General features: G+C 37.0%; 1 protein-coding gene across 2 annotated transcripts; it reads right to left on the reverse strand.

Annotated features, from left to right (window-relative positions):
- Positions 1-1,763: 1,763 nt before the first annotated feature.
- On the reverse strand, positions 1,764-10,936 carry GCG (glucagon). Of its 2 annotated transcripts, XM_014860143.3 has the most exons (6): positions 10,806-10,936; positions 7,723-7,823; positions 6,118-6,279; positions 4,375-4,512; positions 2,888-3,031; positions 1,764-2,255 (listed from the first exon to the last, which is right to left on the reverse strand). In XM_014860143.3, exons 2-6 carry the CDS (start codon positions 7,812-7,814, stop codon positions 2,249-2,251), a joined length of 543 nt encoding a protein of 180 aa, XP_014715629.1. In that variant the 5' UTR covers positions 7,815-7,823; positions 10,806-10,936; the 3' UTR covers positions 1,764-2,248. The 2 variants fall into 2 exon arrangements, with proteins under 2 accessions (XP_014715629.1, XP_070364615.1); XM_070508514.1 differs by lacking the exon at positions 1,764-2,255 and having other exon boundaries at positions 2,884-3,031.
- Positions 10,937-13,859: the final 2,923 nt, after the last annotated feature.

Here is a 13,859-nt window from a genome sequence, read left to right on the forward strand (position 1 = left end):
ATAACAACAACAACAAAACAATCTTGTTAAAAATGGGCAGAGGAACTGAATAGATGTTTTTCCAAAGAAGACATCCAAATGACCAACAGCGATATGAAAAAATGCTCAACATTACTAATCATCAGGGAAATAAAAATTGAAACCACAATGAGATATCACCTCCCTCCTGTTTGAATGGCTATCATCAAAACAAGAGAAAACAAGTGTTGGCAAAAATGTGGAGAAAAGGAAACCCTTGTGCTCTGTCGGTGAGAACGTAAATTGTTACAACCAATATCGAAAACAGTATGGAGGTTCTTCAAATAATTAAAATTATAAATACAATATGGTCCATCAATCCCACTTCTGAGTATAGATCCAAGGGAGATGAAAACAGGATATCGAAAAGATATCTGCACTCCCATGTTTAAACATTGCAGCATTATTCACAATAGCCAAGAGATGGAAACAACCTCAGTGTCCACCAAAAGATGAATGGATAAAGAAGATGCTATATATATATCACACACATATGTGTGTAACACACACACGCAAATAAACAAATATTCAATGGAATATTATTGAGTCATAAGAAAGAAGAAAATCCCGCCCAGGGCCTGGGGGGCAGGAGGAGTTGGGGAGATGTTGTTAAAGGGTACAAACTTGCAACTAGAAGATGAGTAAGTTCTGGAGATCTAATGCCCAGCAGAGTGATTATAGTCCAGAATACTGTATTATATCCTTCAAAATTACTGAGACTAGATCTTAAATGATCTCACTACAAAAAAGAAATGATAACTATGTGATGTGATAGACATATTAGCTAAAGGGAATCGCATTGCAATATATAAACGTTTCAGATCAACACATTGTACCTCTTAAACTTACAAAATGTTATGTTTATTTTATCTCAATAAAAAAAGAGACAGAGAGGGGCCGGCTCCGTGGCCCAGTGGTTAAGTTCACGCGCTCCGCTGCGGGGGCCCAGGGTTCGGATCCTGGGCGCGGACATGGCACCGCTCGTCAGGCCACGTTGAGGTGGCGTCCCATATCCCACAACGAGAAGGACGTGCAACTAAGATATACAACTGTGTACAGGAGGGTTTGGGGAGATAAAAGCAGAAAAAAAAAAAAGATTGGCAACAGTTGTTAGCCCAGGTGCCAATCTTTGGGGAAAAAAAAAAAAAAAAAGAGAGAGAGACAGAGAAAGAGAGTTGGCAATGCTGTCTACAGCAAAGAAAACTCTCCACCATGGCAATCAGCCCTGGACAGGCCCAACTTACTGGACACTGCAGGACAGGGAGAGAAGAGTACAGGGTATTACAGACAAACTTCAGTGCCTGTGGGGGCCAGGGAAGGGAGATCTATAAATAGAGTGGACCAAGGGAAAGAGCATACATGTGTATATTATGTAGGTGTGAGTGTGTGAGCATGCATAGATGTGTGTTGTGTGCGCCTGTGCACATGTGTAGGGGGCACAATAGTGAGCTAAAGATCATATGACCCTTCAGAAGGAGGCAGCTGGTACCCAGCTCCAGAAAATATTTGTTTGGTGGATCTAATATTGCCTGATGGCCTACTTTTTAAAGAGAAGCCAGAAATCAATGTATTTATATAAAATACCTTGATTTTTCAATATTGGCTCAAAATGTTAAAGCATTGTGCAGCCGTTCAAAACAGGAAGCCAGGTCTGGACACAAGATTTGGCTTCTGGGCTACCAGTTTGGGAAGAAGGGGTGTTTGGAAGGAGTTGGGGCATGAAGAAGAGAGAAAATAGACAATGGTAAAGAAGCCTGAAAATTTTATTTAGGTCTATCTTTGATACATTGAAAGCTAAGCATTTTTATGATAAAAGTTTTAAGAAGAAATTTCTCTTTCCCATTTCACCACTGTGGCTGCCAGTCCTTCCATATCTATTATTATAAGGCAGATGTGTTGTGATTGGAATAATTTATATATACAAATTGTATCATAGAAAAACAATTTCATTGCCAAGTTAAGCAGGTTAAGGTACTTCATCCAAAATAAGAAGAAAATAAGAGAATTCTGCATTTTCAGATTTTAAAGCTGATATTTTAGCAATATTTTGACAATGGTTTATTCAATTTACAGTATTTGGCTACACAACATTAAAGGAAAACTTATTTGTTGGCATGTAAAGCAATATGGCTTCAGAATATGCCTCTTAAAATTTACAGAACTTAAAATTTCAAACATCCCACGTGGCTGGCAGGTGATGTTGTGAAGATGATCTTCAATAGTGACATACTTACTTCCTAGAAATAAAAAGACAGCGATTTAACATAGCTATAATTTGCAGATACTGTAGTTAACCTATCTGGGAAATATTTCAAATATTTATTGATAAAAGTTGTTTATCAATCTTTTCGTGTTATAAATCCCTTAGTCTTGTGGACTTGTCAAATATTTGCATTTAAAGATGGCTTATCCTAAAGTTCCCCTATCAAGAAATTTAAAGCGTATGAATAATTATAAAAAGCAATTACAACCAATCAAGATAAGTGGTTAATTTTTGGTGTTTAGATTTTTACTACTATGCCTATTACATTAAGTATGATACCATGTATCCTGGTATTGTACTTTGTGCTAAAATGTCAACATATTTGGCAATTTGTAATGTGACATTAATATGAGAATGACTTAACATCTCTGTTTTATTCGTGTCTGTGTTCCTGATGTCTCGTCTGTTGTTAACACTCAGGAAACGTTTTTGGAATAAATGGGCGAATGGATAAAACCGTAATGATCAAAAAGAAACATAATAATGTACTCAAACGATTCATAGTCTCGATTACATACTCTCCCTCACATTGGGAACAACCTGTAGCAGTATGATAATATTGATAAAAGTTTTGATGGTTTTCAAAATGAACTAAAATGCAGTCACCTGTCAGTAATTTTGGTCTGAAGCAACCAGTTTATAAAGTCCCGGGTGGCAAGATTATCAAGAACTGTGTTCATCTCATCAGAGAAGGAACCATCGGCGTGTCTGCGGCGGAGTTCTTCAACGATGGTGACTTCTTCTGGGAAACTGAGAAAAAGAGGGGTGACAGCAGTATTGGGTTAGATGTTTTCAATAAATGCTTATTGATTGCCCATCACTGGTAATATGTGTGAGGGTCATTGAGAAAACGATAAGTTCCTATTTACAGAGGGTCTATTATGAAAAGCCTGATAGAAACCTGTACGAACTGGTGCCTATTGGAAAGGAAATTATGGAGAAAATAAAGAGCAGAACTGGGATCTGAAACCAAGCTGTATACCTTCATGCCCTTTTCAATATTCTAGCTGCTTCAGAGATTTTCGAATATTTGCAACACAGAAATTTTTGAGACTATTAATTTGTTTATAATTCAGAAAAATGTATTACATCCTGTAAAACTAGTGATTATCAGAACAGTCTTGCAAAGTGCAGTATTAAGGGATTAAACCTTAGCCTATAATAGATTTTCTCTTTGATCCATTTAATTAGCAGAATTTTTGGTATTTCTTTCAAACGTTATAAATATTCTCGTGTGACTATTTTACTGTTGATTTTGTAAATTTGTTAATGTTTTAAAAATCAGCAATAATACTAGTTCCCTCTTGTCTTGAGATCTCTTTAAGTCTCAGTAAGATTGTTTTAAACCTCACTTAAAAAATTAGAGTTGAACATGAATTTTCTGCTTCTCACAATTCAAATGTCAATCAAAATGATCACGAGAAAATGAGATGGTTCAAGGTTCTGTTTGGCTGTGGCAAGATTCAAGAAAGTACCTAGAAGTCTTAGCCTCATTTTCAAATGCAATAACTTAATGGCTATCTATATGACAGTCCCACAAAAAAACGGATATGTTGTTAAATGTATGGATGTTTCCACATATCTGTATTTTGAGTGTCATTTCATTAACCATCTTAAGTTCAGTTCCTTTCAGTCTTCGTCACATTTTCACCTGAATACTTACTAACACATAAATATATGTTGATCCCATACGTAAAGTCAAACTTTAAGTTTTCAGCATTATTTATTTATTTTTCCTTATCCCTAGTTTTCCTAGGACAGCCCTAGTTTAAGCTTGTTGTCTTGGTGTACTTGTCAAAAGCATGCTATTTATTCTCAAAAGTGTCCTGGATCGACAAATTAGTAGCCTGATTATAACACAGCTATAATGGGGGATAAAAGTGTAACCTGTTTGACTCTATTATTAATACTTGCCACCAAAGATAAGTCAGACTAGACTTTTGTAGACTGTCTCCCACCAATGGGACTTATTTCCTTACTTTGTGAGACTATACTAATTGCTTCTGTAATCCAGATCCATATATAGATAACTGTAGTCTAAGTTTTCAGCATAAAGCAGAAAAAAAATGTTAAATAGGAATGTACAGACTTACTCTCGCCTTCCTCGGCCTTTCACCAGCCAAGCAATGAATTCCTTGGCAGCTTGGCCTTCCAAATAAGAACTTACATCACTGGTAAAGGTCCCTTCAGCATGTCTCTCAAATTCATCATGACGTTTGGCAATGTTATTCCTGAAGGAAATGTGAAAGTTAAATTGAAGATCTGTCTCTTCAGCAATATGGTTCTCACCTATAAGCAGTGGCAGCTTTGGGTTCAGGATTCTATGTAGAAGGGGCTTAGGGAGATTTGGGAGAAGCTACATTAATTATCTGGATTGAAGGTTGATGGGAGAGGGCTAATAACAATTAAGGGAGGTTAAATGTCTACCCAGCACACCCGTTTTCACCTCCCCTGCTTGTCTGTGCCATTGATTATTAAAGCTGCATTTATGCTGTCTCAATATATGTGGGCTATCTTCTGTGCAATGCTACTTGCAAACAAAGCAGCTCTTTGTTATTAGTATGTATGGGATCACAGTTAGTTAATTGATTCAAGAGAAAGCAAAGGACAGTCTCAAAATGTTATCACAAGGACCACTTGATACAAGATTTAAGGAAACGTGTGATGGGCTAGCAATGAGGAAAGCTAAGAAGATGACCCCATATCAACTCAAGTATGGGCAGAAGGCTCTGTGGAGGTTATTGGCCAGCTGCCCTCAGTCTTCCTGGCATACATTACCCTTGGAAGGTTTCATCTTAAACACACAACAGAAACCGTCTGAGAGCGAGGATTGTTTAACATTAGTTTACCAAGTTGTGGCATTCCCTTTCTAGAAATGAGGACAGTTTTCATTTTTTCAAATTTGTGATTTCTCACGTTTTACCAGTGGCCCCATCTGTAGTCCTTAACAGGGACTCCTCCCAGTGTCTGCTCTGACCGTGATTGCTGTCTTCTCTGCAGTTGTACCCTTCACTCTAAGAACTTTTGGTCAACCACTCTGTCTCTCCTATTCCTCCTGCTGGCTTGTGTTCTCATGCTCTCCCTCTCCCTTCTCCATTCTATGAAGATAAATCTATGCCCTTTTCCTGATTTTTAGATTCCTTCAGCTACTTTGTATGCATAACTCCCCCTTGTGGGCCACTCTCCAAAGAAATTGTAAAATTCCACCATCTCTCTTAAACCCTTGTGGATGATTTCCTCCAGTAGCCTAGATGCAGCAAAAAACCCAACACTGTCAAAGAAAATCCAACATTAAAATGTATGCCTTATGATAGGATTGTGTTCTTATTTGCCTTCTTCTCTCTTTATGCTGTGCAGCTAGGCTGTAATTTTAAATGTGTATCTTGGATTGTATTCTACAAGAAAAAGACTGCATCTGTTTCCATTCCTTACCATGATTAACTTGGCTAGAGATCACACTTTGAATGTGATCACAATCATAGTTTGAACCCTACAGGAGAATGTTGAATTTGCTCTTATCTTTTGGTCAGAAATTAGATCCACAAAAGTCAGCTTCCAATTTTAAAGGAAAATAGGCAAGAGAGTAAATACTTCTAAGACCACAGTTGGGAAAATAATTTAAAGTCTATGTCCCACTGAAAGGTGGGTAAGGAGTTTGGAGGGGTGGGAGGTGGGAAGTCAAAGGCATAATACAAAGGATAGTATTATAGACCTTAAAAATCATCAAAATTGAAACAGCTTATGGGCACTATTTGATGAGCATGATAAATTAAGAAAGTCAGGAGAAGTTTCAGGCATATTTGTGTGCAAATTTTGGACCAGGTTCAGACTCTTACTTGTTCCTCTTGGTGTTCATCAACCACTGCACGAAATCCTGGGCACGCCTGGAGTCCAGATACTTGCTGTAGTCACTGGTGAACGTGCCCTGAGAATGGCGCTTATCTTCATTCATCTGATCCGGATCATTGAGTGGGTCTGTCTGGGGAGCTGGGAACGATCTACGAGGAAGAGTGATTGGTGCAACTAAATCTCTCCTCAAGAGTAGATTCACTTGAGGAGCATCTTCTCTACAAAATATAGGACCACATGAAGCTGGAAGGCAGGTGCCTTGAGTATTTCCATTGGTTCAGAGAGACCTTAGCTAGCTATGGGAATCCCATAGCTTTATTAGAGCTGAATACAGTCTGATTCTGAATTCTAGTGACAGATTTTTCAACTGGCTTCTTTTTTTCTGAAAAAAGATTAAACAAATCTTTTTCAACTAATACATCTACTCGTGATTATGCTAATAATGACAGAAGAGAGCAATAACTGGAATATTTTAAAAGAGTGAAGAATTCCACATCATTTTTTTGGGCAGCAAATTTATGTTCCCAATTCTGCTTCACATATATTAATATAAAAAAGTAACTCAACTACCTGCTGTATGGTAACTAATGATGGAAGAGGGACAATTAAAAGTTCAAAGGACAAGAGAAAGCACACTTGGTCATTTGAAATTGTTTAGTGAATAACCCACGTGCTAGCAATCAAGAGTTGGTTCCCATAGTAAATAAGGGGAAATCTTCAATATGATTAATACTCATAAATAGAAATGAGATAGTATTTTTTCCTGTGAGATTAGCAAAGATTAAATACCAGGGAGGATCGTGTGAGAAGAGTATTTCTATATCGCTGATGGGAGTGTGCATGTGTATGACTTTTCTGGAAAGCAAGTTGGCAAGATGTTATAAAGGATTTAAACTCATTCAAACCCTTTGACACAGTAATTCTGCTACTAGAAATCTATCCTCAGAAAATAGTAAGAAATGTAGGGAAAACGTTATTTGCAGCGTTGCCTGCGGGAAAATTTGAAGAACTCAAGTGTTCAACAGAGGAGGAATAGCTAAATAAATGCTGTACATTGGTGAAATGAAATACATTATACGCTTAATAGATATTTTTAATTACATGGGAAAAAGTTAACACAATGCTAAGAGCAAAAGCATAATCCAAAGCTGCATAATGATCTCAGATATATATACAGTACACATAAAATTCTTCATATATTTTTTATCATGAACATGTATGACTTTTACAATTAGTGAGAAATAATGTTACTTTTTAAAAGGAATAACAAAAGGAAAAGTTGGTGTGAATAATTAAAATAATCTACTATGCAGTGTGCGAGTAATGAATGGATAGATAGGATCAGCTGAAGATTTCAAAGAGCTACAATTTCCCATGTAACACATTTTTCCACATTGCCCACCCCTTTGGTTGTGAAACAACATACTCTGATCTATAGTCCCGAAAAGCCTTTATCTCAATGACACTTTAAACATTTGAAAACTGTGCAGAATACTTATTCTACATTGCTAAGACCTACTCACTAAACATCATTTTCACAGGCTGTATTCTAACCATTGTGCTATGTTAGTTCAAATCTAAAGATTTAGTACCTGGATGTCTCCTCTGTGTCCTGCAGCGAACGTTGCCAGCTGCTTTGTACCAGCATTACAAACAGTCCGGCCACAAAGTAGATGCTTTTCATTTTTGCTGCCTGTTGGAACACAGAGTCAAGGGGAAGTGGGGTAGGGGGAGACAGGCAACCATGTTTAAAATGTTGGGCTGAATTAGTTCAATTTTGACAAAGTAAATATTATAAATAGAAATAAAAAGCTAGTCATCAATTTTATTCTGATTATATTTCCAGCTTAATATTAAATAGTAGATTTTTTTCCAGATTTTTTTTGTGTCAAAAAAGGATACAAAAGATGTGTACCACCATTAAGCTTTTTCATTAGTGTAGGACACTTCTGTTAATGATTAGAAGGCTCATTTCCAGACTTGAAATTAAAAATGTCCATGATAAACATTTAAAATATCCACTGTAGATGATATGCTACATATGGTTAGTCTGAATGGCACCTTATCCATAATGCCACCCCCTTCACTATCAGTCTGGCTTTCAATTAATAGTCCTTCACTTCCAAGCATTTACATTATACTGCATTTCAACCATCTTAAAGCAGCCTCAGGCTACAACTTGGCATACCAGCTGTCGGTTCAGATGTATTATTCATTTATATTTTAAATAGTGTAACTTGGTCTAGACTTTGTAATTATAAAGCGGCCAACAGATTTGAGGTATTTTAGGGTGCTTTGACCTGTTCTAAATTAAAGGAAAAAAATCATTTTAAAGACAAGCAATTTGCAACAAGAACTAATGCTTCTGGCAACTTGAACAATCACAACCAAGAAACTAAGAGATCGCTGTCATAAAGAAAATTAATGCTTGCTTCTGAAGTCTTGGAAGTCCCCAGGTTGTCTTATAATTGGACTTAGTCCAGGACATGTCATTCACTGCTAGTGACATCCTAGACCTGGTTGTGGGATACACCTGGTTGCTTGTCCTCGTCTCACAAGCAGATGCCCCAGGAAGCCATAGGATGCCAAAGACATGATGACGCAGTGTGGATGGGGCGGCGACCAACACGACTGTGGGGCAGAATGTCCCCACAGGGCAAGCTCCTCTACTTTCTGAATGGAAACCTCAAGTCCAGTACTTGTCACAGGCTTCTCTTTGCTACTTTCAAATATGACTGTGTTTACTTTGAGAAGTAAGGATTTCAATCCAAGTTTGATTATGCTTATCCACAAATAATTTGAACGAGTATTTTTAGCAAATAGCATTTGGTTTGAAACAAAGATTTTACAAATATTATCATTTTAAACTATCAATCTTTTCTTTAACATCCTAGCCATATTTATTATCTATTTTGGCACTAAAACTTGGAGACTGTAATACCTGCAGTGGTATTTTTTTTCTTTGAAGTAGCGAGTCCTTTTAGATTAAGCGGTCAATCAAAGCAACACAATAGGAATTACATATTCATCCTTCTTCATTCATCAACATTAAATTAATAATTTGGCGTTTTTGTATTCTTCAGTTTATCTAGACAGCAAACTTTGGAAATCTTGCCTTACATGTAGGTACTGTCTTATGATTATAATTCTTAATTATAAAGTCATCCTTTCAGGAATTTAAAAAAATTAAAGCAAGCATTTCTTTTTGGGATTACACCACTGTTGGAAAGCCAATTTAGTCCTAAATAATTCCTTCAATGCCAGATCCCTAAAGGATTTTGCAGTATCTTCTACGATGTTCTACGTAGGTAGCTGTAGAGCAGGTGGTATTCTGCCACTGTTGGAGCCGATGGAAGGAGAAGCAATACAGAAGGGAGTACTCAAAGTCCTCTACAGGCAGTAAGATGAGTTCTACTGAAAGAAGGAACTAATTTTTAAAGTTTCTTTTATTCATTTTGCGAAAGTCTACAGAATTGTGAAAAATTTAAGAATAAGGCTAGTTGTTTGAATACCACTACTGAGAACGCAAATATTTATGTTATTATAGTATCCAAATCTAATTCAATAGGAGAAGAATTTCCAGTTACTCCTCATCTCTTTTAGGTAGCTTAAGGAGAGAATCTGTAGTTTCATAAGAACCACACAGGTCCACTCCAATTTAAAAGGAAAATATAGTAACAGTAGTATTCCCTGTTTAAAAAGTCTTTCAGAAAGATTAATCTTAGACCTAGGCAAAGTGACATTATATTATATCCTTATATATATTGATGTTATAGGCCACATAAATACTTTTTAAACTGGTTGGCTAATTTCCTCTCTTAGGTCATTGGTATGTGTGGGAAAAACACACCACTTTAATCATTTACTCCATTGAGAATCTTGTAAAATTGTTCTTTATCCTTAAGAGCTTAAAGAGGTACTTTAACTTTAGAACATCTGATTTTTTTTCTAAAGAGATTTACTAAAATGTCATTTCAGAATGTGAACATTTAGATATTTTGTTTATTACTACTGGTCCGCAATACATAGTAAATAATTATTAATCTGCAGTTTTACTCAGTTCCATCCAAAGAATTCCCAATAGTCGATATTGTTCTCTGTACCAAATAGGCTATGTCTTATTTACAAAGAACCAATTTCATGCACTTTGAGTTTTTGACAGATGTCAGGAATTTGAATATTTGAAAGATGATGTTGATTCTCTTCTTTTGGAAAACCATAAGTTTTATTCGAGAAGGAGCAATTGCTGTTATAGCCTCTCTAATGGACACATTTCTGTTAAGTTTAAAAGGCGCCTTCTGTTCAAAGTAGTATACACATTTATCAAATCCAGGGAAAAATATTTATTTTTCAAAATCTTACTACTTATTTTTAAAATGCAGTTCTCATAACAGTTAAATCTTGTAACAAGTGCATTGATTTGAAGCTTTTTTCTTTCTGTTTTGCATGTTCGCATTGAATTAGTTCTTCAATTCACTTTGCAGCATCACTATGTTAAAGTATATGTAAATGCATTTTATACCTCTTTTTCATCTCAATTATACCCCATGTATTATTAGTAATAGAGTATCAGGTGAAAGAGCACTTTAATTCACAATACTTTGTCCCCATAAAAATACTTAACTGTGCCCCAAACCGGATTTGCCATCTTACAATCACTCAGTTTTAGTCTTACCTTCTGACACTGTGATGTGGAGCAGAGCAGGTGGAGAGAGAGCGCGCCCTCCTTTCAGAACTTTGGATGTGCTGTCTCCTGAGCTCTCTACTTCTGCGGCAAAGTGCGCTGCTTTTATATACTCCCCAGTGTTGTTTAGCCTCACAGATATTATGCTGACAATATAAATTTCTCATCTGTAAATAATGGGTTTTTGTTACAAACGATTTCACTCGCCTACTCACTTTGCTCATCTGCATTCTACGCTTATGTTGGGTGAGACCTCAGAGAGCAGGAAACTTTTTATTTACTCTCGTGCCTTTTTTTGTTGGGAATGGAAAGGGCAGTTTGGAAAATCACCTTTCACTCTCAGTCAGGCATGAAAATTACGTAAGTCTTCTAAAATGAATTTTGATATTGAAGACGAATGAACTTGAAATAACATAGTCCATGACTAACCCCTTTTTCAGCCTGGCTTCGTTTGAGTGTCTTATGAGTCCTTCTGTTTGCTATTGTCCATGCAAATAACCAATAACCATTCTATAGATAAGAGAGATACAGTGAATTTTACTTGAGCTGGGAAGGCAGTCTCCACAAAGGGAGAAAACGTTTCGGAGAAGCACGATTTGTGGCATGATTACATACCATTTCAGAGCAAAGAACATACATGAAGCATGACAGGGATATATTTTTTTCTCAAAGTCACAAGGAGCTAGTCTACTGAAGTTTAGCACATACACACTAGGTAGACCTGGCCCTGGTTTCTGAGAAGAAAAACTTCTCTTCGAAAGAGTACTGATATTGATGTTAGAAGAGGGGAGGCATCCATTCCTATCTTGAAAGAGCGCATCCTTTACTTTGGGATGATGTTTAATGTTTAAAGCAGATGCACAGTGCATGATTGACAGGCTATAAGTCAGGCTGCTCTAGGAAAAATAAGTTTAGGTCGAATCAGGTTTAAACCAGAATGGCTTCCCCAAATACCTCAATATGTGAAAATTTTTTTATTATTTTCATCACTATTTAGTTATGATGAATTTAATCTGAATATAATCAATTCATTCTTTTGTCTACCCAGATAATAAATCAACACATATGTATTAACAATCTTCTCATCACCACTATATGGAATTAATTTGTATTATTTTGGTGGGGAATTTTAAAGAATATCAATTAAGATTTAATGTATCCTTTGTAGTAAATTGGATTCAGGCAGAAAAGAGAAAGCAAAATGAGGATTAAACATCCAAGATAGGTGAGGCTAATAAGACAGGTTCTAGTATTTCTTTTTTCTTCTAATAGATATTTAAAGGCTAACTCTACTGATGAGAGACCTGGACACTAATTACAAAAGAATGAGATGTGAGGAAAAGTGTTGAGATGAGATGCATACTGTCATATTTCTTGAGCTTTGTGACCTGCCAGTTGGGACTTTAATGATCTATAGGTCACTTTAAAGAAAGAGAAAAATAAGATATAATCTGGACATACAGTGTGTGAACAGTGTCAGTGTAACTAGCTTTTAGTCTGGCTGCTATCAACAAGCTGTGTGACTGCACATTCTCCCTTTCTGCCACAGCTTCCTGATTTGTAAAATCAGAGGTTTGGTTAAATGACTCTTCTAAAATAAAAATCTGATCCCATATGACAAAATCATCACAATATGTCCTAACAAAAGTCCAACATTCTAATATCATCAACTGCATGAGGAAGCTGATATCTTGTACAGAAGTAAATCATTGAGGCAGCAGGAGAAACATTCCCAGTGAACTTAAATTGTTCACTGGTGGATTGGACCCACTGTTGGATATAGCGCTACTTAAAGGCCATATAGATCAGTTCTATGTGAAACTGGGAGACCTCAGGAAGGGTTTTTGTGCTGGTGATTAAAGCCTTTTTATTCAAAGTGTAGTCCAAGGACCAACATCACCTCAGAGCTTGCTAGAAATGCAGAATCTCAGGCCCAAGCTCAGATTTACTGAATAAGAATCTACATTTTACCAAGATTCCCAGGCAATTCATATGCATATTGAAGTTTGAGAAGCATGACTGTATAAAACGCCCATCTCTTTCTTCACTTCCTTCATGGTGCTGACTGGTATTTTGACCTTGGACTGCTTTTTAGCGCTATCAGCAGAGGGCGTGAAAGAGCAGAGAACGGTGGCATCCCTCAGGGTCATCTGGATTAACTCAAATATGGTAATGGCTTGAAAGAGTGGATTAGTTTAACATGTGATCAAATTGTTTTTCTCCCTCGCCTCAATCCTTGTAAGTATATTGGCTATATTTTTATTAATCTTTTGGCATTCAGTTCTATTTTTTTCCCTTTGCCTATTTGAGTCGATGTTTCTTTACCTCTCTGTCTCTGTCTGTCTCTCTGTCTCTCTTTCCTTTTCAGATGCTACCTGTTTGTGGAGCAGTCCTAAGAAGGGAGCTCTGTGGATGATGTATATAAAACCCTTAACAGAGCACCTGGCATCTCAGCGAATGCCCTCTCCCAGTATCTCTCTACAAAACTTGGTTCTTTCCCTCCACCCCACTGCTTTCTATTATTTCAGAAGTGATGATCCCAAGTTGTTTTAGGAAATTTCCTCTAGATTCATCTCCAAACCTCCAACATTGATTCTTGGGGGTCCCCAACACCATAATGGTAAGCATTCTGAGAATGCAGAAGCATTAAGAGCTCCACTATATAGGGCACTGCTTCCCTCCCTAGAAGAGCAAAGCAGGCTCCTTAATGGACACTGTATTCTTAGGAATTGATACAAACATCAAGCGCAGGTTGGACTTTTGGCTCTTCTTCCAATGACTGTCCCAACACTCCACTCTACTTGTTCTTCAGTTTCCATCATGGCAATGATTCAGTTATGGAGATGTGAGGCAGGGAAAGTGGTGGGCCTGTATTTATCTGACTAGTGTTAAAAAGCTCATCTGGAAGCAGGGAAGTTCTGGAAGATGTTATCCAGAATTCTCCCATGAGGCTGTGTGTGGGGTGACTTGTGGTAGTTTAGGGGTATTGCCACACAGTAGTTACAAAATGCCTTGCTGAAAGGTCAATTTGATTTGATATAAGTA

This window comes from Equus asinus, chromosome 4, assembly GCF_041296235.1.
Source record: "Equus asinus isolate D_3611 breed Donkey chromosome 4, EquAss-T2T_v2, whole genome shotgun sequence".
Lineage (NCBI taxonomy): Eukaryota > Metazoa > Chordata > Mammalia > Perissodactyla > Equidae > Equus > Equus asinus.

Excerpts from the sequence above, each read along its gene's own strand:
- GCG (XM_014860143.3), bottom strand. The coding sequence starts at position 7,814 with ATGAAAAGCATCTACTTTGTGGCCGGACTGTTTGTAATGCTGGTACAA. Across the intron at positions 6,280-7,722 it reads GACACAGAGGAGACATCCAG|ATCGTTCCCAGCTCCCCAGA; the intron begins GTACTAAATCTT and ends TCTTCCTCGTAG. Across the intron at positions 3,032-4,374 it reads AAAGGCCGAGGAAGGCGAGA|TTTCCCAGAAGAAGTCACCA; the intron begins GTAAGTCTGTAC and ends TCTTTTTCTCAG.